The 25,690-nt window shown below is 35.4% G+C and overlaps 1 protein-coding gene and 1 pseudogene across 6 annotated transcripts; both read right to left on the reverse strand.

The window, feature by feature from the left end:
• Positions 1 to 3,234: 3,234 nt before the first annotated feature.
• LOC145628915 (protein WHAT'S THIS FACTOR 9, mitochondrial pseudogene) lies at positions 3,235 to 9,965 on the reverse strand (annotated as a pseudogene). 5 transcript variants are annotated; one of them, XR_014111513.1, is made up of 4 exons: positions 9,747 to 9,965; positions 5,368 to 6,722; positions 4,402 to 4,478; positions 3,235 to 4,287 (listed from the first exon to the last, which is right to left on the reverse strand). The product of XR_014111513.1 is annotated as a protein WHAT'S THIS FACTOR 9, mitochondrial pseudogene, transcript variant X2 (transcript). The 5 variants fall into 5 exon arrangements; XR_014111516.1 differs by lacking the exon at positions 4,402 to 4,478 and having other exon boundaries at positions 3,236 to 3,876; positions 4,117 to 4,299; XR_014111515.1 differs by lacking the exon at positions 4,402 to 4,478 and having other exon boundaries at positions 3,236 to 4,287.
• Positions 9,966 to 14,779: 4,814 nt separating this feature from the next.
• Positions 14,780 to 23,949, reverse strand: LOC145626692 (surfeit locus protein 1-like). The gene is made up of 6 exons (XM_081679154.1): positions 23,696 to 23,949; positions 23,392 to 23,492; positions 21,291 to 21,526; positions 18,407 to 18,581; positions 18,036 to 18,319; positions 14,780 to 15,356 (listed from the first exon to the last, which is right to left on the reverse strand). Exons 1-6 carry the CDS (start codon positions 23,853 to 23,855, stop codon positions 15,287 to 15,289), a joined length of 1,026 nt encoding a protein of 341 aa, XP_081535280.1. The 5' UTR covers positions 23,856 to 23,949; the 3' UTR covers positions 14,780 to 15,286.
• Positions 23,950 to 25,690: the final 1,741 nt, after the last annotated feature.

The following is a 25,690-nucleotide window of genomic DNA, read 5'->3' on the forward strand; positions in this document are numbered from 1 at the left end:
TTTTCCAACAAGTTAATTAGAAATAAATGGAGAGTTCCAACAATAACAAAATTTTAATTTAAAAAATAATAATCACCATACTTTTACGGATTTTTATTTTGAGACTCTAAACATGGGATACTATTCATACTAAGATCCTTCCTAGAAGGAAAGTCACTACCCAAGATCATGCATTAAACTCTATTCTTTGATCAACATTTTTTTTTTTATTATTTATTTATTTATTTATTTTTTATTATTTTTTTTTTATTTACATTTGATTAAAAAAAACTTTATCATCATTTGTTTCTAGAAGTGTTATTAGTTAAAAATAAAAAAAAAGTAAGATACTAATTACTAACCACTAACTAGCATGATATACAAATACCAATTGTTGTAATAGGAACACATATATACTGCCCACATGTAAGTGTTCCATTTTTAGCATTCGAATTTGACGCTTTGCATTTACAATTAGACGCAAGTCACGCAACCCAAGTTGCACTTGACTGATTTTTATTTTATTTTTTTAAAAAAATAATAAATCAAATCACAAAAGCTCATTGTCAACTCGATGCTCAATGTGGACAAAATTTAGCTCTAAGCCTCTAAAGCACATGAACCTAGACAATTTATCTTAGGCAAAATCTTTTACTTGTATGTTTTTATTACTTGTATTATCTATTTATTTATTTATTTTCTTTCATGGCTTATGAATACAAAGTACATGGTATTTTACAAGAATAATGTATAATGTACACCCAACACATCTAATCCCATCAAAATTATCCCTTCATAATTTCATATTGACAGTGTTGGCTCATTTTATAAGACTCTCACCTCAAATTTTAGAAGTTTAGGGTTCAAATCCTACCTAGTGAAGGTATTTAGAGATAGAGATTGGAGGTAGGGATTTCCTCAACCTCCCCTACTACTTCCAAATGTTTGGTCCGTAATTACTAAATATTTAAAAATAAATAAATAAATAAATAAATAATGTAATTTGTTTTTTTGTAAACATATTTATAATGTGGATTTATTTATTTTATAAAGTTAGATTGAGAGTGACCAGTTTATATCTTACACTCATTTGAAAAAAAAAAAAAAAGCTTTTGACAAGCATGTGTGGCAATGCAAGGCAAATGTCTTAACTAGGGGTGTTCAAAAAAACCCGACCCGATTGTCCTGACCCGATTTCCCGATGACCCGGTAAATACCCGATGGGAAGTTTTGGGAAAAAAGCTTTTTTTTTCGGGACGGGTACCCGACCCGGGAAAAATACATATTATCCGGGTCGGGACATGGGCCGCGTTTTGTAAAACCCGGGTACCCGTTTCCCGAAAATAAATTAATATAAAAAAAAAAAAACCAAACCCCCCTCAAACTTTAGCCCAACCCATTAGGGTTTTCATTTCTCACAATCTCACCCCCCTCTGCCGCTCTCTCTCTCTTCCCCCCTCTCTCTCTCTCTCTCTTCCTCTCTTTCTCTCTCTGCTTCATCTCTCTTCCTCTCTCTGATCTACTTCGTCTTCACAAATCTTCCTCTCTTCCTCTCTCTAATCTGCTCCAAAGTAAACTAGCTATAATGCAATCAAATGGTTAGATTCATAAGAAATACGGGTACAATAAATGTAATCAGATGGTTTTTGCAAATTAGGGTTCATGCGAGTTCAAGCCTCCACATATCTGCCTTCATTCAAGCCTTCACGGATCTGTCTTCATTCAAGCCTTCACGAGTTCACGCAAGTTCAAGGCTTTAAGCGACTCAATCTCAGTTTAAGCCTTCACGGATCTGTGGTATTTTTAGGGGTATTTTTAATGTTGTTGTAATTTGTGGTAGATTTGAATTTATGTAATCCAATTGATAGTATTATTGTGGTAATTGGACTAAATTCGTAGTGTATTTCGTTGAATTCTTGGTATTGCATTTGTCTATGACTATATTCTTCATTGTTCATGGAATTCGTGGTATCCGTTTTGCTTGATTTTTTTTCTCCATTGAATTACAGCAAGATAAATACATAAATTTAAGTAAAAAGTTATTTTTTAAAAAAAAATAAAAAAAAATCCGGGTACCCTATGTCCCGACCCGAATAATTCGGGTACCCGGAACCCGGGTACCCGAGATATTCGGGTCGGGACATGGGACAATTTCTCAACTACCCGAATCTCTGGGTACCCGGGTTTTCGGGTACCCGAAAACCCGGGTACCCGGATTTGAACACCCCTAGTCTTAACATACACAAAAAACTATTCCGTAAGTAATGAATAGAGAGTTGATACACATACAACCATTGTATGTTGTCCCTACATACAACACTATTAGAAATTTGACACATCATTAAAAAAGGGAGAAAAATATAAGTCAAGTATAAGGGTCTGTTCCGATTGACTGAACTCAGCTGAACTGAACTGAACTGAACTTATTAATTAGTGATTTTTAACTACGGATTAATGATCTTTGATTATTTATTGATTATTTATTACTATACATATGTGTATATACAAATGTACATATTATTATTATTATTATTATTATTATTAATAATTATTGATGATTATTATTATTATTATTATTATTATTATTATTATTTTTTTTTTTTTTTTTTTTTTTTTTTTTTTATTATTATTATTATTATTATTATTATTATTTATTGATGATTATTATTACTATTTATTGATTATTATTATTAGTATTATTATTATTGTTATTATTATTATTATTATTATTTATTGATGATTATTATTATTATTATTATTTATTACTTATTGATTATTATTATTATTGTTGTTGTTGTTGTTTTTGTTGTTGTCGTCGTCGTCGTCGTCGTAATAAGAGCTTAAAAGAATGAAATTTGGCTTTATATCATTAGCAATATCATTAGACATAAATTAAGAGCTGAGCTTAACAGGCCCTAAATTGATTATAATGGAACTTGATCCCATTATTCTAGCCAATAAAAACATGACAAATTAGAGTTGAATTACTTATTGAATTGGAGTAGATATCATGATTTGCAATACAATTAAAGTGATCCCTTATTGACTTTAGTTTGTTGAATTACTTCAGATTTTCATCGTTAAAATTTGATAACAAATAGGTCTAAATGTTAGAAATAATGAATTCTCGTGCATAGCGTAAAGTTGAATTATATCCTCGTATTACCCGAACAAAGAAAAGCTTTACGTCAATCTTTAGTTTAGTACTTTGGTAATTTGGTATTATTGGTTGGATACTAGGATTAAAATTCGAGAACATAGACTTACGTAAAACTCTGGTTCAAGCCCATTCTTCTTGGACTTAAGAGTAATGGATTGAATTTCTCAATCCTAAACATTGATCAAGTCATTCAAGTGAGATAAAACACTAATTACATACAACACCCGCCTAGTCCGCCTCCCTATCTCCAAAAACTCATGACCAATATCGAGTGTTTATGCTTCTATAATAGCCTCTGTAATATTACAACAGTCCCAAAATGGCCCTATATAATCCCAATATACAGCATAAATCCGAAGTTCAATGTAGAATAAAGCTGAGGCCTAAAGTGATGTATAATTGTATATGCTCCCACTACAAGACTAGTAACTGGTTCGTCAGTTTGAAGCAAAGCAACAAGCAATCCATGAAACTTCCCCTCTTCAAGAAGAATAAGGGACATCAATGGCTAAATTGCTTAGGTTTCGGTGAGGTCATCTCAAGACGGTCTCACAATAATGGCACAGCCAACAAAGTTGTTCTGGAAGCAAGGTCTTTTGGTCAGTGTCAGCAAGTTATTCGTTGCTGAAAATTCAGCTTGTGCTTCATCAATATAGTCCTGATGCTGAATGCAGCTTCTCAGGCCGGTGTGCATTCCACATACTCTGAACTTGACTGCCTATTCCCTCAAACCATCACTATACAAGATAATGATCAGGAGTTGTTGACGGACAACACAAGCAACATTATACAAGATAGCTATGGTAGAGGAATTCAAACTAAAATGGTATTTGTATACAGGAAAAGGCAGCACAAAATTCTAGTCTGCATAAAAGTCAGAACATAGATCATATGCAGATAATTGGAGTAACAAGAATGCATAACAGAGAAATTTGATGATTTCCATAAGTACGATACTTAGCTTCATGTACACTGACCTTTATGTTACCAGATCAATCACCAGCATTGACCTGAAAGTCTATCTAAAGCACACCCAACAATCATCAAAACTATTTCACACCAGCAACACACTGATCAAAACTGCCTTTCAGCAGGAACAAGTCTCGTCAAACAACTTCCCAAGGACACTCCTATAATCCTCCCGAAACCTAGAAAAACCACTTGCAATTTAGAAACATAGTGTCAGTAATAAGGGTAAACATAACAACTTCATCTAGCAGTTGAACTCAAAAGGAGCACAACATACAAATCAAAACTCAAACCTGAAACAAGTGCAGTATATTTTCCAAATTAGCACAGAGATTTAATTCCTCGAAGTTTGTGAGCAGTTTACAAGCACCTACATAAAATGTTGTCAAGCACTTTCTTCCTTTTCCAGAAAGAAAGTTGAGAAGTAGGCACAAGCACTTGGTGCACAAGTGCTTAGCTGCTTATAAATATCAGAGCCACTCAAATAAGGTCAGTTTGGCCCCTGTACATTTCCTATAAGAAGGGTCTGGTGTAGAGGCCAAGTTTGCACAAGATAGTAGCCAGCGGTGATGAACATACTGAAGCATAAGCGGTTCTTAACCCCCCGGTGTTAACCAGAACAAAGCAATTCATGTGAGGAATAATTAAATTTTAATGGCAAATGTATGTCTAGTGAAGCAGTGTTAAGGCAATTTTCTCTCCAGGTCTACTGATGAATTGATTGAATAAATGAAGTTCTGTTAGTCAAGTAAACTGCTTTGGTTTCTGAAGTCTCTGAAAGATACTGGCATATGAAGATTTTCTTTCTTTCACCTTTTCTAGAAGGTAGGAAGATGGATCCTATAGGTGTTTTCATCATCTATCTTGTATTGGATTTGTTTGTAAAATTTCACCTTGCTAATTAAAATTTTCTTTTATTGTAAAAAAAAAAAAAAACACTGCATGAATAAGGTTTAAAATAAAGAATAAGTACTTGAGGTGGGTGCAGATTATCACAGTGAATAAAAGCTTGACAGTCAGAAACCTCCATGGTTTAATTCATCAAAAACAAGGAACAAGAGGTAGAAAAGGAACATAACATAAGCCATATGAAAAAATCATGAAGCTCTTACTTGGGACAGGAGAATGCAGTGAAAAGCGGAATGGGCTCAGGGATAGATTTCATTCTTTATCTCTGTATGACTTTATAAAACATTTTAATAATTTTAAACAATTCCAATATTTTGTAACATCAGCCAATATTTGAAAGATATACAGACCTCTATCTAGCTGCAAGTTGTTGATAACATGTACTTAAAAGGAGCTCTTATCCACTACTATACAATCTTCAACATCGCATTCTGAATTTAAATCTGAGGCAGACTCTGAATCAGCAACTTCTCTATAGGCAAAGTGAGTATTTGACCTCCGTTGTTTTAGGATCCTATCAGAATCATTCATCAGCTCTATGTATTTCTCTCTCACGGTAAACAAGGGATGCCTCTCTATAGCAGCCTCATCTTCATAAGCCTCTTTCAGGATTGCTGTGCAGGTATGGGCCTTCATGGAAAGGTAAAACATATGTGGGTGTCGCTCAAATGCCTTGTGAAACTTTTGAGGCAAGCTCAAAAACTTTTTAAGACACAGTAGTTTTTTCCTTGGAGCAGCATTTTCTACAAAGAGGCTGAGTAATTCATGCAAAACACCCACGACTCTTTTTTCTGCTATATCACTATCTGGACTCAAATGTGAAAAGTCCTCATATGGAGACACATAAGGAAGCTTCTGAAACTCATCCAACCAGGCCGAAATCTTTCTCTTCAATCTCAAACCTCTCGAGGGAAAAAGCGGGAATGGTATTGGCTCCATCCATCCACCATTGCTCTGTCCTCTCTGTACAGCATTTTTCTGCAAAATGGACATCATCTTTTCTTCACCCTCTACGGCTAATCCTCTATCTCCATTTTCCATTTCCACAAACCTAAAAGAACTATCAAGACTTATATCAGGATTTTTCAGAAAATTGTCAGGCAGACCTAAATACCACTGAACTCCTTGAATTATCCTCAATGGCAACCTCTGCTCTCTAGACATTAATATCAACTTCTTCAGCCTAAGTTGCAAATCCAATTTATAATCCTCATAAATCGCCTTCTCCTCCACGTCAATCTCCATTGCTTTTGGGGTCAATCTAAACCATGGCAAATTGTATTGGGGCCCCACGAACTCTTCAAAGACAGAAGGATACCGCCTCAAAAACTTCGCAACTTTGATGGGCACATCCAATACTAAGCCCCTTTTAGATACATCTGAGATTGGAATGCAGCCACTAGGAGCTTGGGCAATGCAATTTTTAAGAGATATCAATGGTTTCAATTCTGGGCTTCTGTAAATTGTTTCAATTGAGTCATAGCTGCGATTCTTTTTCCATTTCATATACACATTTACATAACTCAACTTTCGGATGCAACAATATGATAGTGGATCCTTGTTGAAAGAGAAAAGGACATTAGCATGGCAGAGAAGTTTCTTTGAAGTTTTTGTTGTGGACCAACATATGGAGAGCATGAATGTCAACTAGGGCTAGGAATCAGTCAAAGATGCCTATTGTAAAAATTTGACAAAATGCAGATCCCTGAAGAGAGAGGAAAACAGTAGAATCTTAGCAAAGAGGACCTTCTACTAAGTACTTATTATGAACTAGTTACAAAGAGCATGAAAGTAACCCATTCCGAGTCTCGCTATACATCAAATAAAAGTTACTTCCTCCGTTCTAAATTAGTTGACACGTATTCTTTTTTTGGGAAGTTTCTTTTCGGCTGACTCATTTCCTTTTTAGCAATGCATTTTTGTGGTAAAAAGTCAGATTTACCCTGAATCCACACAGCCCCGCCCATAGCGACCCACTCTCTCTCCTCTCTAAATTAACCCCTTTTCTCTCCTGTCTTAATACCATGCATCCCATTTTCTCTCTCCTCCATTATAGCCACCCCCACCCCATATCCTCCTCCCTCGCCTTCTCTGTTATCTCCCCCTCCCCGATTCCAATTTATATGATACATTTCTTTTTGGGAGTGTGTTACAATTTCAAAAGTAGTATTGGGAGGAGTTAACCTTGAAAAATAGAAATATACTTCAGGAATATAACAGATAAAAACACCAAGATTCAAGCCATTACAATATTACATGAAGAAGGAACACTTCACACTCATAACTCAGCTCTTTGCCTCAATTTATAGTGTCTGAAGTTTATATAATTGAAAATTTTTGATTTCAAAATGTCATAGTACTTTTTTGCTCCACAATATCTTAACACACCAGGATTCTCTAGGCCTATGTTACTCGGACTCTTTCATTTACCTCACGTGTCCGTGTCGACACGACTCGTGTCGGACACCGACACCGACACTTTGACACTTCATTTTTAACTAAAAACACAATATTTTTAAAGAAAATGGGGGAGTCCGATACTTGGACACCCGTGTCTAATTGGACACTTCATCCGAGTCCATGTAACATAGCTCTAGGCCAAACAATCCTTCTTTGCACTTATAACCCAAAAAAAAAAGGAATAGAATATAATTAACTGAAGCTAATTGTTATTTATGTTACTCAGACTCAATTAAAGTGTCATGTCAGACTTGGCCACAACAGCCCACAAGGTACGCCGTAATTGTAAAATAGTCCAAGGGCCCGTTTTCATTGACTGAACTCAACTGAGCTGAGCTGAACTGAATATTTTTTAAGAGAAGGAAATTAGGAACTGAACTGAATTGAATTTCAACGTAAGAGAACAGGCCCCAAGTGTGCCACTTTATAAGATATTGCATTATTTTGGTCCAAAATGAAGTACCCAATTGCCATACCAATGTTTGTAAGAGTCTTAAGTTGAATTATCATTGAAATAATTAGATTCACAATCCTAACAAGGAACCAAACTTCTTCATTAAACTACAATAAGACTAATATATAAACCCTTTTTAATATTGTAACTAGTTTTACCAAGTGATGCACTAGACTTTTCTAATTTCTCCAATCTTCAATTTTTCATAAAAAAAAAACTTCAAAATTCTAAATAACTAAGCCTAGTTATGTCTTTGAAATTAACTTCCCTTTTCGCCCAATCATCAGAAATGAGAAATTGAAATTATAACTGTAGATTATAAAACCTTTCACACTATTACAAATTAACAAAATCTGAAACTCTCAAGAAATCCAAAATTTTATCAATTTTTTTATTTATTTTTTTGACACAGGAAAAATCTGGGATTGGAAGATTGAAGAAGTTGTTATTAGTGGTAGAATGAAATTATCATCCAATAACAACAATTATACAGAATATCAAATACCAACAACAGCAACATTGCCATCAAAATACAAAGTAGATAAAATCAAATCATAATTTTGGCACTAAAAATTTCATTCAAAGCTTCGTTTTAATACAGCAGTATAAATTAGCACCTCTTATTAAACCAGCAAATTGAAAAGAAAAAAAAAACAACAACATTAAACGAACTACACCCTTAAACACCCAATGAAATTAAAAAAAATTGAGCAAATAAAAGAAACTTTAAAAATCATAATGATGGGAAAAATTGATAATACTAAAAGAAATTGAATTTAAATTCAAAAGAATTAAGAAATGAAAGAGTATAAGAAAACGAATATATACCTAGCAAATGACTGAGTTTGTTACCTGGAGAAGTTTGAACATGCTCCGGTGGTGGTAACCGAAGGCTGAGTGGTGTTTGATATTTTGTGGAAATGGGAAAAGGGTTTCAGGAACTACTCAACAATTATTTATTTACAGTGGCGGATCCAGGATTTTGGGGGAGGGGTAGCACAACCGACAACGTACATTATGACACTAAGTTCAAAATGCGCTAAGGCAAATTAGTTAATATAAAAGGGAATTAAAAAAAGTACATAATAATGTATGCAATTACATTACAATACTAATACGTGAAAAAAAAATTAGAGTATGAATTGATCATTGGACCATTGGTATAATATTATGTTCATCTAATCATCTTCATTGGTATAATATTAAGTTTAATAAGCCCACTGCCCACTGCCCACTTTCTTTTTCTTTTTTTTTTGAAGAAAAATCACTGCCCACTTAAAGAGTTAAAGTAAACAATAAGCATTAAGCAACAAACTTATAAGCAAATTATCAATTAGCAACAAACAGTGAAACAACAATTAGTAATTGTAATTAATTAGATTAATTAGTAATTGTCAAACAGTGAAACAGTGAACTAGTGAAGGCTGTGAAAACCCATTGAGGAGGAACCTCAGTAATTGATTAAAATCAGGTTCCACAAGATAGTTAAACGTTAAGAGAAAAGGTTGACACATACTGACATACATGTTGCACCACCATTAGAGGCCTTCCACACGAGAAGAGTGGGCAAAAAAAAAAACTAAATTAAATTGGTTCATGACTCATTCTAGACTTCTAGTAGCCGATTTCTTCCAAACTAAATTAAATCAAGACAAAAAAAAAAAAACTCCTAACTTGGGAGAGGCAATTATAGGTTGTATTAAACTAAATTAATTCAACATTCAGATCCTCTACAATAACAGAGATGATATTGCAATTGGAACAGCTTAAATTATACAAGTATTAAATTCAACTGTGAGAGAGAAGATAACTTACTTGGAGAATGGAGAGTAACAGAGTAACAGAGCCGTCGTCCGTCACTCCGTCGAGCCGAGGTCAGAGGACAGAGGCCAAGATCGAGCAGCAGGGTCGCAGGGGAAGGCGGCTTGACGGCGTCCGGCACTCCGGCGGGCGGCAGCAGTGAATTTGAGTGCGGTGGGGCGGGTGGGCGGAAGTGAGAAGTTAGGATTTAGGGTTTACAGACTTTGAACGAGAAAAGAGAAGAGGAAGGCAGGAAGCCATTTCCCCGTGGTTTTTTTCTCAAAATATTTTTTTTTTTTTTTTTTTTTTTTTTTTTGGGGGGTAGCACGTGCCCCCCCGGGCCCCTACGTGGGTCCGCCACTGTTTATTTACTGTTTTTTTTATAAGAAAACCGATGAATATAAACTTTTTTATTTTATTTTTTTAATATAGGTTTTATACGATTAAGAGCACCAGCAACGGGAGAATTATTCTCCTTTTACCATCCTTTTATGTGCTTTTTAGATTCCTCTTGAATGCTAGATTAGTTAAAAGGATCCTCTTTTGATTAGGAAACTAGCATTTCCTTTCTGTGGAAAGGAAACAATGTCTCGACCCACGTGCCAAAGCAAACATAAGAAAAAAGGGGAAAAGTAACCGTTGGAAGCAACATGCCAAACCGTTGACGTATTTTTGTTCGATTAATAATAATAATAATAATAATAATAATAATAATAATAATAATAATAATAATAATAATAATAATAATAATAATAATAATAAACATATTTTACAAATAAAATAATAATTAAGTGTGTAAATAGGAGAGAGAATATATGGTGGGGGTATATGTAAATAGGAGAGAGTATATGGGAAATGATACTCTGATGTTGGAAATATTTAAGAAAGAGGATAAGTAAAAGGATGGAGATAGTGGGAAGTGGTGTGTCAAGTGGAGGAAAGGAGAGAGAAATTGGGAAAGGATTGTTGCTTACTTATTGATGTTGCAGCTCCGTGGGATATGAAGTATGAACACTAAGTTTGACATCTAATACGAGTACTTATTAAAATCCTTATCAAAATGGAGGGGATCATGGTTATCAATAACGAATAGAATAATTGAAAAAGAAATCTTAATTCATATAATCAACCCCGTCAATAGGATTAAGGGTCTGTTAATTTCAGCTTAATTTCAGTTCAGTTAAGCTGTGAACAAGTCTCTAAGACCTTTTGATGTTCTTAAATTAAAAAAATTACATTAGAAATAAATATACTTTTTTTTTTTTACTTTGCTAGAAAGTAAAAATGTGTGATATATTTATTTATTTTTTTTTTTTTATTACTTTGGTGGTAAATTAGTCCTGCATATAAAGACCAAACACTTGGGAGTAGATCAGTAGAGGAAGGTTGAATTCCCTACCCAGAACTCATGGCAAAAGGTTTGGGACGATTTTGGGGCGGGTATAAGATGGGTATGAATATCCAAGTGGGTGATGGGGCGGGGATGGATCCTATCTTGTACCCGATGGGGCGGGTATGGATGTGGATATTGTACCTGCCACGAGTGGTGGGGTGGGGATGGGTATAAAATTTTTAGGCGGGTATGGGTATGGAGGTACCATCATCCGCACCCGACCCGCCCCATCACCATCCCTACCCAGAAGCATCATCACTTGTCATGATTCAAACCCTAGACTTCAAACATTGTTGGTATTGTTTGTGAATTACTGGCTTCTACAAAATTTGCACTCTTTAACCTCTTATTACTCCATATTTAATGTTTGCAAGTTCATTTAATGTAATGAAGCATGTGAGATGAGGAATTGTCAAAAATAACCAAAAATATATAGAGCAAAAATAATACTCCGTACAAAAATTACAATGTATTAAGTCAAAATACAAGCTGCATTGTGACCCGGGTGTAGTGATAAGTATGCAAGGGTTGCTAGGTCGTCGCCCAGAAGCGACGCGCCACATTGCCCGAGTGTGGTGTCAAATGAGCAAGGGCGTGCCATTGGGGCGTTCCCTACTGAGCGACGCGCTGCACTTCCCAGACCCGGGTGCAGTGATAAGTATGTAAGGGTTGCTAGGTCGTCGCCCAGAAGCGACGCGCCATATTGCCCAATTGTGGTGTCAAATAATCAAGGACTTGGAGTTGGGATCAGGAGGGAGCGTGGGAGAAAAGAATTTAGTTTGCGGATTGGTTCTTGGAATGTGGGGTCTCTTACGGGAAAATCAGCAGAATTGGTAGAAGTAATGAAAAGACGACGCGTGAACATCATGTGCCTCCAAGAGACAAGATGGACAGGAGAAGGAGCTCGAGGCTTGGTTTTGGGGTATAAGGTATGGTATGTTGGGCAAGAAACGAGCCACAGAACAAGGAATGGTGGAGCTAGGAACGGAGTTGGTGTGGTTCTCGATGAGAGGTTGGCAAAAGAGGTGATCGAGGTCTATCGGAAGAACGATAGGTTGATAAGGCTGAAGTTGCTATGTGGCAAGGAGATTGTGAATGTTATCAGTGCTTATGCTCCCCAAGTGGGTTTAGATGCAGAAGAGAAACGACAATTTTGGGAGGACCTAGACGAGGTGGTGCAGGGTGTCCACCACTCAGAGAAGTTATATATTGGAGGGGATCTAAATGGGCACGTTGGGGCGAGCCGAGATGGCTATGAGAGTGTCCATGGAGGCTTTGGGTATGGGCAGAGGGACGCCGGTGGTGAAGCTATTATGGATTTTGCCCAATCATATGATTTAATTTTGGCTAATACTTGGTTTAAGAAGAGGGATCCACACTTGATAACTTTTCGGAATGGAGCAAATGCAACTCAAATAGACTTCCTGCTCACAAGGAGCATAGATAGACAAAGTTGCATAAACTGTAAGGTTATCCCAGGGGAGAGTGTGGTCACCCAACACCGGCTATTGGTAATGACTATTCGTCTGAAAGAGAAGGCGAAGAAAAAAGTTAGACAAGAAGAACCAAGGATAAGATGGTGGACCCTAAGGGATGCAAAAGCTAAGGTTTTTACAGAAAAGGTAATTGAAGAAGCGGATTGGGATGGAGAGGTGGATCCGGACATGACCTGGTTACGAATGAAGAACTGTTTCCTAAGAGTGGCCAAAGAGGTCTTAGGGGAAGTAAGGGGAAGAACTTCGGTACAGAGAGATACTTCGTGGTGGAATGAAGAGGTGAAAGCAGTAATTAAGCAAAAAAGGGAATGCTATCAAGCCTTAGGAAAATGTAGGAGTGATGAAACCTTTGCAGCGTATAAGGAGGCTAAGAGTAAGGCAAAGGCAGCTGTTCGCCAAGCAAAAGAAAAGGCATATCAGGAGGTTTATGAAAAGCTTGATTCCAAGGAGGGAGAAAGGATCATTTATAAGATGGCAAAGAGAAGACAAGAGGCAAGGAAGGATATTGGCATGGTGAAGTGTGTCAAAGATAAGAACCAAATGGTCCTAGTGCAAGAGGAGGGCATCAAGGACAGGTGGAAGGGGTACTTCGATGAATTATTTAATGGAAGTAATGGAGTTGTGATAGGAGATACCTCTATGAGTGATGAAGAAATCAACATGGAGTATGTGCGAAGGATTAGGAGAGTAGAGGTGGAGATTGCACTGAGGAAGATGAAACCTAAGAAGGCGGTTGGCCCTGATGGGGTACCGATAGAGGTGTGGAGGTGTTTGGGTAAGATTGGTATTGATTGGTTAACAAACCTTTTCAACAAGATATGGACGGCTACAAGGATCCCACAAGATTGGAGGAAGAGCACCTTGGTCCCGGTTTATAAAAACAAAGGAGACGCTCAAGATTGTTCTAACTATCGAGGAATTAAGCTTATGAGCCATACTATGAAGTTGTGGGAAAGGGTGATTGAACAAAGGTTGAGGGCATGCACAAGCATTTCAGATAACCAATTTGGTTTTATGCCTGGGAGATCTACTATGGAGGCAATCCATTTGATAAGACAAATGATGGAGTTTTATAGGGTAAAGAAGAAAGATCTTCATATGGTCTTTATTGATTTAGAGAAGGCATATGACAAGGTGCCAAGAGAGATACTTTGGTGGGCAATGTTGAAGAAAGGTATCCCACGAAGGTATGTAGACCTAGTTAAGGATATGTATCGGGATGTGTCAACAAATGTGAGGACATGCGGAGGGTTGACAAAAGATTTCCCTATTACAATCGGATTGCATCAAGGGTCTGCATTAAGCCCTTTTCTTTTTGCAACGGTTCTAGACGAATTAACTAGACCAATTCAAGATGAGGTTCCATGGTGTATGCTGTTCGCAGATGATATCGTTTTGGTGGATGAGACTAAGGATGGGGTTAATGTCAAGTTGGAGCAATGGAGGCAAAGGTTGGAATCTAGAGGGTTTAAGCTAAGTCGGAGTAAGACTGAATATTTGGTATGTCGTTTTGGCACTCAGAGGGGGACAAGCAATGAAGTGGTGAGTTTGGATGGAAAGGATTTGACCATGAGTGAATGTTTTAAGTACCTAGGGTCGATCATCCAGAAGAATGGTGACATTGATCAAGACGTGACCCACAGGATTAAGTCAGGGTGGCTTAAATGGAGAGCGGCCACGGGAGTGCTATGCGACCGCAGCATTCCCTTAAAGTTGAAGGGAAAATTCTACAGGACTGCCATAAGACCAGTGTTGCTCTATGGTACAGAATGTTGGGCTTCTAAGAAAGAGCATATTAAAAAGATGGAGGTTACGGAAATGCGCATGTTAAGGTGGATGTGTGGAAACACTTTAAGAGATAGAATCAGAAATGAGGTTATTCGCAAGAAAGTAGGTGTGGCGGGCATTGTAGATAAATTAAGGGAAAATCGTCTGCGTTGGTTTGGACATGTAAGACGGAGACCCGAGGGTGCACCGGTGCGAAGAGTGGAAGAGTGGGACCATGGAGGGATTAAACGAGGAAGAGGGAGACCAAAGATGACTTGGTTGGAAGGAGTGAGGAAGGATATGAAGTGCATGGATTTACGTGAGGATGAAGTTTTGGATCGTAAGGGATGGAGGAGAAAGATTTATGTTGATGACTACACGGAATAATCAAATTTGGTTCATGTTAGCCGACCCCACTTTTGGGATTAAGGCTTTGATTGATTGATTGATTGTGACTGAAGCAAAGAGTTTTCTTTATTGGATGTCTGGCAATGATATGTTGATATTCAGTCAACTCAAATCATTATTGTAACATCACCCTCTAATATTGGTCTTGAGCACTTACGGAATCTGAAAAGATCAATGCCTGATACCCTGGACTTGTATAGCAGCTTGTACATCAGTGTTCTGTGAATCTGTGATTTGAAAAACGAACTCATCTGTTCCAATGTTTAAATTCCAAAATTTCTAGCAAGGTTTCAAATTCTCAAAGTTTTGTTTGCAAAATCAATATCTCATCTGCTGCTTGTATATACCAGAATATCTTATAACAGTGAAACACGTCCTCTGACATGATGACAAAAGATGTCAGTATTTGGTAGACAGCACCTGATCTTCAGTATTCTCTAGCACGGTCATGAAATAAACAGGGAATTCCTAGGACTTTTATAAATTAAATACTATCTCCGGATTTTTCTTGGCTTCAATCTCTTGTAAGCCATGTATGTCACAGCAGCTGATAGAGAATACCTGCTTGTCATGAATATAAATGTTAGTAATTGGACTAAATATAGAGCATTAGCATGTTTCGGGGTAGTAAAATTGAGTTTAATTACATCCAGGTTAGATATATTTTCTGTCAATCTACATCACACTGCATCATTTCTGACCTATATCATGCATGTTTGGTTTCCTAATCATGAACACAAGCCAGAGACAATATACTGCATGTGTGTTTGGATAAAGAAAGGAGAAGGAAAAGATGGGAAGGGAGGAAAGAATGATGAGGTTTTCATCCAAATTTCTCCATTGTTAGAGATGAGATCAATTTCTTACAAATTTTCCCTCCATTTCTCTCCACAATTCCCTTCCTTCCTCATTTATTATCCAAATGAAAGATACCCCATCTCTCCATCTCCTTTAATCCAAACAAAGTGTCAGCAACCAAACCACCCCCCGCCCTTCCTCCAAAAAAAAAAAAAAAAAAAAAAAAAAGAAAAAAGAAAAAAAAAAATCTAGCAATTAAAGCCTTCAGCAGCAATGGACAAAACATGCTGCCTGCTTATCAAATTGGCACCTCCCTACTCGATAAAATTGTTTTTATTTTATCCGATACCAAACTTGAGTGTTTATAATTTCTTTCCGAAGAGAGTAATGGAATGCCAAATCAAATGTGTAAAGTTCTCCATGAATAAAAGCATAAATTCCTATGTTGGCAAGAACTTCAAGATGAAGTAGACATCTTTTGCTTTAAGACTGTCATATACAGTATGAGAGCAGTAGACATCAATATGACTTGGTTGCAAAGGGATCGCCAAGAATTTCTAAAGACTGGAACTTAATTTGTGCTTTACAAATTTTAGGAGGCAAATGAATTAATTGTCTGAGTGATCTTTTAAACAAGGAGAGTTGTCTTAAAAAACCAGTTTAACTTCCACTTTGACTGAAAAAAGTGTGATAAACCCATATCCCAAAAATAACGCTCAGTTTCACACAATGAGACAATCACACTCTATCCATTTTTCTCTCAACTTTGAATTGACAAATCCCAATTAAACCAATATGAAGGACATTTCAAATCTGGTAAGCAACTATCAGTCTATCACCAAGTATCTTCAGCATACTTCACAAATCAAGAAAACTGATGTACTTAAGATCCTTGTAAAAGATGCATCACTGATGTACTTAAGATCCTTGTAAAAGATGCATCACAATAACATTGTGCATTATTGAAAACTAGGTTACCAGATTGTAAAGCTATTCAGAATTATAACTAACTTGTTTTTCTATTTAGCTCACTTTTGGGCATTGACATACAACAAGTCAGATAGTAGAAATTATGAATCATTGAAAAAACAAAAATTCTGTATAATGCTGACCCAAAATTATCCTTCTCCTCCAATCCCACTGTCCCACACCACATTATCTAGGGCAACGTTACACGGAACGTGTGACATTTTGGAATGTGGTACGGGAATGCAGCGCGTGAGGTCTAGAGTTCCCGGAACGTTTGGCTATTTTTTGAGATGTTTCTTTGGTTGATTTTAAATTTTGTCATTAGTAAATTTCACCATGATAATGTTCCTTTTTTTTTAAATGATAACCTTATTTAATGGAAAGCAGCAAAAAAAACAAAGGAAATTAAAAGTTCAAAGTCATGTTAAAAACAAAACTACATTTGACAGTAATCCAATATTTCAAGACTCCAAGTTTTTTTTTTTTAATTTTTTATTTTTTATTTTTTATTTTTTATTTTTTATTTTTTTTTTTTTAATTTACAAATACAAAAGATAAATCATAACTAGCAAGTTAGTCATTTTTTTCCTCTTAGCACCCAACAAACACCCACCTTATATCATACATTCTCAATGGTGAATCCTCAATATAAGAGCTCTCGGGGTCAATATCCCACCTACTATAAGGGACGGGTGTGTAGCTTTTTGTAAAGCGTGATATAAGTCTTAAGTTAGAGTGAACAAACACTAACTTGTCGGCACGGAGAGCATTCAGCCGATTCCTCTTAATATTGTGGATGTAAGAATAGGTGCTCCAAACTCTTTCGGCAGAATAACTTATAATTGGCTATGATAACATTATAGAATGTGGGATATCCCAAGAGCTCTTAAATTGAGGATTTAACATTGAGAATGGATGACATAAGGTGGGTGCTTGTTGAGGATAATGCAGTTGCTAAGAGAAAGAATTTGACTGACTTGCTAGTTATGGTTTATCCTTTTTTCTTTTTTTTTTTTTCTTTATTTATGTAATTTGGAGTAAGTGGTTAGAAGTCTTAAAACTTCGAGTCTTGAAATATTAGATTGCTATCAAATATAGTTTTGTTATTAACTTAATTTCGAATTTTTAGATTTCTTCTTTTGCTGCATTCTCTGAAATCAGATTATCATAACAAAAATAAAGAACATTATCAGTGAAATTTACTAATTATAAAATTTAAAATCAATTAAATAAAATCCCAAAAATAACCAAACATTTCGGAAATTCTAGACCCCACATACCGTGTTCCCATTCTCGTACCTTGTTCCAAAACATCCCACGTTCCGTGTAACATTGGTCATGATTTCAACACACAATATTATACTTCATACAAAGCATAGCAAATTATAGATGGCCATGAAGGGATACAAATAATTTTGAGTAAAGCTACAAGTACACGCATAACATAGAGTGTTCAACTAGCAAGACACGTACCATGTCAATGTGTAATTTAGATGGTCTTGCGGCATGACTGAGCTGCGAATTAAGGTACTAGCATCCTTTGGAATAGGATATGGATTGCTTGCGCTAACATTATCATTAATGTCTTCAATATAGACTGTATTCTGAGGAAGGCCTGATGCATTGGCAATAGCAGGAACATCAACAAAAAACCACTGACCAGAGGCAGGATCATTTTCTGGAACAAAAATGCTTGGTTTTTCACTCCCACGAATCACACCAATTACTTCCACATGGGTGACAGATGGAGCTGGTTCCTGCAATTAAAGAATGGGATAAATGTGACCACCCCTATTAACACATTTACTAAATGTAACATAAACTATAGCAGTGCAAAGTAAAACCTCAGTTGTTTGGGGCTTCTTAGACCAAAATCTCCAGAATGAACGAATTTCACCAGATGATGAAGCAGTGTTGGGTGCATCTTTATCTTCTTCAAGACCTTGAGAAGATTCCAGTGCCTTGTCCCTCCAGCTGCGTGGGACCCATCCCCTATTCACTAAAACTGGGGACTGAACGCTGAAATTTACACAATCAGCCAGAAGAAAACTTTGTACAGCCAAAACATGTTGCTTATTCAAGCAAAATAACTTTTTTTTATCGATGAAATCACGCAAAATATTTTAATGGCCAGAGATTCTACTGCAATAGCTAGTTTTCCTAAAAGTATTTCTCAAATGACTTAGATGTGATTTTATTCCCAAGCTGACTAAACTAATCAAGGCTCTCTTTTCTCTGATCCCTGTCAACCCTGCATTCCTCTACCCTTTCTCCTCCTACACATAAAGGTTTAGGGGCAAAACCGTATTTCAAGAGGAAACCCCCCCCCCCTATAAGCCGTAACTTTTTAATTGAAAAAATGGTTTTGTGGGTAAATTTAAACTGCGTTTGTGCTGAAATAATTACAAAGTTTAGAGACAACCAACTTTAGGACCAAAACACTAAGATATTGTAAGGTTTTGATGATTGTGAACAAATGATGATTATCTAACTAACATGTGTATTGAGATGTGCATGAACAAGTCATGAAGCAAGAAGATGAATGAGTACAGGTTAGATCATTATTGAAGATGGTTCCAACATACAATGTATGGATCGTGCTTAAGTTCCTCAGGGGGAACACAAAGAAGAAGAGTTTCCAAGGGGGAACACAAAGAGAAGAAGTCTAAACGTACAAACGTATTGTTAGACTTTATATGCAGTTCCTAAGAATAATGAGAAGTAGTTCTTTACAAGGAATAAGCAGCAATTTGTATGTGAGAACAAGAGAAGAGAAGTTCCTTTGAAGGAACAAAAGCTTTGGAGTAGAAGCTTCAAGACAGAAAAATAGGAGTATATTTTTCTAGGAATCATGTAAGTATGTTGGACACGAGAAATTGTTTGGAACATGCCTATGGAACTAAATTGGAACTTCAGTCTAAAAGGAACTGACAGTCGGGAAGGAACTGACCAGCCAGTTCCTTACGGGAGAGTCTAAAATTCGTGTATAAGAGAAACACACGTTTACACAGCACTAGAAGTCAGTTTTCCATGTTAGTAGTCATTGCATTATCTTTGCCTACTTTCTAGGTAATTAGTTTTGACTTGGTATAATTTATTTTAAATAGATTTTATTTTATAAAAATAAGTTTTTAAAAATAAAATCTGATTTTCTTTTTAGTCAAAATGATATTTTATTCTCTTTATTTTCTCCTATATTTTAGGGATATGTTTTAGGTTGTTTCCTATCTAATCTCTAATTGGCTTAATATTTCAAATTAAATAGGATAGTTATTTTGGGATAAAATATTTTTATAAAATATTTATTCTTAATGAATGAATTCCGAATCAGTTTTCAATTGATAAAAATCTGATTTGGTTAGTATTTTATTTTCTTGTAACTTCTATTTTTATTTATTAAGTTTTTGGAAAAATAAAAATTGCTTTTCACGTTCAATTTGAAACAACTTTTTACAGGAGAAAAATAAGGAGATCATGGAGAAAATGTTTTTTTACTCCAATCCATGTCTTCCATTACTTCTTATGTTCATGGAGTTAATGGAGATAATGCCTAGAATTTAGGAAGCACTACTGTTATGATTGAAGATCATGGGATGAATGGGTTTGTCTTTAAAGCACTATAAAAAGAAATGTTTTCATTCATTCCAAACTGTCTGGCTTAATTGAGTCATTCCATAATGGAGTTTATCCAAAGTGGTAGAGCAGTAGAAAAGAAATATATTTTCTCTCCACGTTGGTAAGCCAGTTCCTCCAAGTTCCAAGTTCCTTACATATCTCAAAGTGTCCAACATATTAGTTTTATACATTATATCTTTTATATGTATTTGAGAGTTGTTTAAGGGTTTGAGTGAACTCTTGTAATGGGGAATTAATAAGGGTTTGAGTGAACTCTTGTATTGGGGGTGAGAACTTGAGTGAGTTCTTTGTATGTAGAGAAGGCTTTGAGTGAAGCTTGAGAGAAAGAGAAAGAGTAAGGTTTTGAGTGAAGTCTTGAGTGAGAAGAGAGGTCTTTGAGGGAAGATTTCGAGCTGCAACTATTAGAGGGAATAGTTGTTGGGGATATGAGTTCGTTGAGGAACTCGGTAGAGGCTCAAGTTCCTCATAGGTTGTAACAGAGTCGTTGGCCTATTTAGTGGAATGTTTTGAGTCAAAATCCCTTTGGGTCGAGGTTTTTCACTTCCTATTTGGCCTAGGAAGTTTTCCTCGTAAAATCTCTCTTGCACTATTTCTCTATTGCGTTAAGTTTCTTTTAATTCCGCAAAAAGTAACTAGCAGTCTCCATACTACAATTCACCCCCCTTCTTGTAGTATTTCATCTAAATAACAATATTGAAGGGATCCCAGACATTAGATTTTTGCAAAGTTATGTCATAGTCAATTCAGGTTCCTTTAACACAAGGATGACACAAAACTGCATTTTAATGAGTATTTCTTTAAATGATCAGCATCAAACAGAAGTTTATGAAGTAGATAGGGCAGTAATATTATGCAACCAAACATCAAAGAATTTATTATTTATGAGCTATCTATGACACATTAAATAATGCATGCAGATGAAATGAATCAATGATCAATTATGAGTGAGAATAAGGTGAAGGGTGATAAACAAGACATCAACTGAGAGAGGGAATAAGATAGACCACATTGTATCTGTTTGCAGCTAACAATCAAAACTGGATGATGGAACAGGAACACATTTACAAATATGTCTATCAATCATTGGCTCACCTATCCAGATTGCCAGAAATAGGCACAAGTGGTGTAATAATATAGTATCCATTTTCTGTAACTCCTGATATACTTCTGGATCGTGGGCCTACATATATTGACTTCTTCTCGTCAAAAGCTCCTCTGCAGACCACCCTCCGAAACTCCAAAGTATCTGATTTCTCACCAGAAGCTATGTCATTAAACTCAATTGGCTCCATTGCCAACCTTTCTCTTCTGTAATCCAACGTTTTGATCTACATCAGCATACATCTATAGTCAAACAAGATAGTTTAAGAAAATAAACATGGATGGTACATACTAGTATACTACTTATATTCATGTGCAAACATCCACCAGAGGAAAATAACAAGTTGGTTAAAGTTTCACAAAACCCAGAGTATTAAATCAAAAGCTTCTCAACAGCGCATACAATTAGATGACAGTATGACACCATTATGAGAGCATAAGAATGTAGACTTGTGCATGAATTCGAACACACAAACATCTGAAAATGGTCTTTAATATATTCATATCAGGCTCTTCTGCCTAGCAGTAATACTAATTCTAGATTTTAAGATGAAATCCCAAATACACATCCAGTGAGTTTCATAAAAAAAAAATAAAGATAAAAAAAACCTTCTACTCAACTAATTTGATTTCAAAAGCTTCAACTGAAGAACTTCCCTTAACCAATAGCATCAATGAACCAAGTTTAACAAAAGATCAATAATAAGGATAGAAAAAAAATGGTAATTTCACCTATTTTACTGATAGACAATAGCTAACAAAGAAGCACAAAGACCAAAATGAACCTAAATTGAATATCAATAACAGATCAATGTCAAATTCTCAACGAGCATTCCTCTTTTGCCAATTACAAAACTTATAAATAGGTCAGATGATTCAATTAAACCAATAACAAAACTTTTCAATTGAAGCTCAATCGGCATCAGGACAGCTTAGTATCTTTAATGGATATTTAAGATGATTCAAAACCTGAAATCGTGAAAAATTAGTAAATTTCTCTCACGTATGCAAATAAAGTTTGAATAAGAAAGCTAGTTACCTACCCATTAATACTAAATTGCACATTTTTTTATAGAAGAAATTCTTCATGGATAAGAAGACAAAATGTACGCTGAAATAAAACTCTACAGCATGGTATGAAATGAAACAAGGCCTTTGCCTCCTTGCCCTTTTTAAGATACAGGGCTTGAATTTCTTGGAGATATAATCCAAACAAAAGTCAAACTAGAATGGCAATAGACATCTATATATACAAGGCACTATAGTAGAAATTTTACGAAAATTCCCTTGTCACACCCTGAACCAAGGATTCTTCAAAAAGGTAAGATAACCTAATACACCCCACAAAATTTTGCCAGATGGTTTAACTGAATGGGGTTTATCAGACAAGCAGTAAGCTCAACACAATAATGGCCAAAACAAGCATAATAATAAACTCTATATGGGCAATCTAAATTCATCATATATAAATGCAACTACACTAAAAACAAATTTAGACAACTTCACTAGACACTCAAAATCTCAAAAATAATGAAAAAAATATATTAGTCATTTCAATTAGCTCAAATCAACTCAACAAAGCTCAATTGGACACAGTTATCTCAAGTACCCAGAAATGCTTTGCTGGGGGATCCATTACTGAACATTGGAGATTCCAGCTGCCACACGATTATCCTTCCCTCAACCCAAACAATCAATCCTCAAATAGAACTCCTAGGCTTAAATCTTGGCATTCCATATCATAACATAAACTGTCCACACCAATAAAACCCAACAACTTCTTCACAATAAACAAAAAAATTCAAATGGGCAAATCAATTTGATTTTTCAAATGGCTGCCTATGTTACTTGACTCTTCATTTCAACTCAATTGCTTATCAATCATCATTTCATAAACACCTCAACATAGGTTCAAAGACTTGATACTTCATTTTGCAGCAAAACATTACAATTTTCATAATGTAGCCAAGTCTAACACTTGGATACATACCCGAGTCGGACATAAGTACCCAAGTCCAAATAACATATCGATAGCTAATTCCGGGATCAAAATCAAGCGTAATAAATAAAAGGGAAAGGAGGGAATTTGAACCTTGTCCTGTCGTCTGATAATCTGCCAACTGCCAAGACCAAAAGTAATAGCCCCAGGAAGAAAGAGAAACATCTTCGACCATATTCCTCTTTGCTGCTTTCCTGCTCAATCATTATCACCATTATCATCATTACCCACAAATCAAAAGAAAAAAAAATACAAATTTGAAAAATCAACACAAATCATCATCATCATAATCAACAAATCAAAGAAAAAAAAAATCAAATTCAAAAACCCAATTCAAATTACATTCATAGATTCACTTGGAACAAATGCAAAAGCAAAGAAAGAGGGAAAAATCAACCTTGATGATGAGGTTGAGGTTGAGGAATGGTGGGGTCATCAATGGCGGAAACAGCAGATGCAGTAGAAGTGGAGAAGAAACGAGGTAATGAAGGGGCAGAAGAAGAAGTGGTAATAAATCGAATGTTTCTAGTCAATGTTTTGGAAATGGAGGCAGCCATCTCATGTTCACTGCAATTTCACTGTTTGAACTAGCAAGAACAACAAGACGAAGAAAAGGGTTTTTGGGTTTTTAGAAGAAAAAAAATTCGGGGTTTTTCGTTTTAATTGGGTTTCAATTTTAGCAAAACAAAATTTTATTTTTGTACGGGTAGGGGTGAGCATGGTCTGGTTTGGTGCGTTTTGAGTCTAAACCAAACTAAACCGCAAAATACGATTTGGTCAATTTTCCAAACCAAACCAAACCATATTAGTATTGAAACCAAACCGTAATAATGCGGTTTAGTGCGGTTAGATTTGCGGTTTATGATGAGACAACATTTTTTTCCTAAAAATTGTCTAATATTAATAAATTTATAATAAAGTTCAAATAATTAGGCCAAAGGGATTAAATTATACTACAAAGTTTTAATCAAAATAACAACCAACTAATCAAGTGCTAAGTGCTAACACAATAACACGTAATAAAAATTATACATAATATATAATAACTATTTGAGAATGAGTATAGAATATAGTAGTATACTGACTGTATAGTCTTCTAATAATTTTTCATTTTTTTTATTTTTTTTTTAATAATATATAATAACTATTTTAATTTATTTAGAAATTATATAAATATTAAAATGTTGTTTACTGGTTTACGGTTTGGTTTGGTTTATAATTTTTGAAAAACCAAACCAAACCGCAAACTGTACTTCCCAAAAAATCGAAACCAAACCGTATTGGTCTGGTTTGGTTACGGTCCAGACCAAACTGTGTACAACCCTATGTAGACTTGTAGTCTAAGCTTACACAGTTACAAAGCTCACATATCAAATGACAATTATGTTAAAAAAAAAGAAAAAAGTACTAAATGTAGGGGTAAATTTACCTAAATGTACAAAAAAAAAAAAATTATAATTCTTGTTTGTCCTTGTTTTAACTTAGGATTTGTTCACATTTACTGAACTGAACTAATTGAAGCTGAAATGAACTAAATAGAGCTGAAATGAATATTTAATGAGAGAAGGAAATTGAGAGCTGAACTGAACTGAACTAAACCGAAATTAAGCTGAAGTGAACATGCCCTTAATCCTTTACACTTTTTTTAAATGATTAAAATTAAATCATGTACACTCCTAACTATATAATCATCCCTACTATTTAATTTACAACCATATTTTAACGTATTCAATCTTGAATCCTATTTAATATTCAATACTATACAAATTCATAGACAATAATAATGAAGTGCACTACGACATTTTTTTGAGGTAAGAAAATTATGTGTTAAAATAAATGAACAATCAAACAAAATAAAATTTCCATCTTATATGACTAAGATTTTCGAAGGTCTCTAGCACTCCCCGTATACGATTTCTGGGGGTCTCCAATACCCCCCAACTAAGATTTTCAGGGGTCTCTAGCTAGTACCCCCCCCCCCCCCCCCGATAAGATTTCCGAGGGTTTTTAGTACCCCCTAGATAAGATTTCCAGGGGTAAATGGTACCCCCGAAAAACATAGCCGGGGGTACTTATAAAGAAAATTTACAAAAATTCAATTAAAAAATTAAATGAAAATAACCTAAGACCGGATGATTTATGAGTGGTAAACAACTTATTCATCTCTAGGCCTCAGATTGAAGAATTTTAAAGGAAATAGTGAAATGAAAAAAAAAATGGTGACTGAAATGTTGAATGAAATGAAAAACGAGTAAAATGAATTGCAAAATAAAAAAAAATAAAATGTAAAAACTAAAAGCCTGGTGAAATGGTGAATCAGTTTTTTCATATAGGAAAAGGGTATTTCAGTTTTTTTATTAGTTTCGTATCATTAATTAATTTCTTCATTTGG

Source organism: Chenopodium album, chromosome 4 (genome assembly GCF_948465745.1).
Source record: "Chenopodium album chromosome 4, dcCheAlbu1.1, whole genome shotgun sequence".
NCBI classification, from domain to species: domain Eukaryota; kingdom Viridiplantae; phylum Streptophyta; class Magnoliopsida; order Caryophyllales; family Amaranthaceae; genus Chenopodium; species Chenopodium album.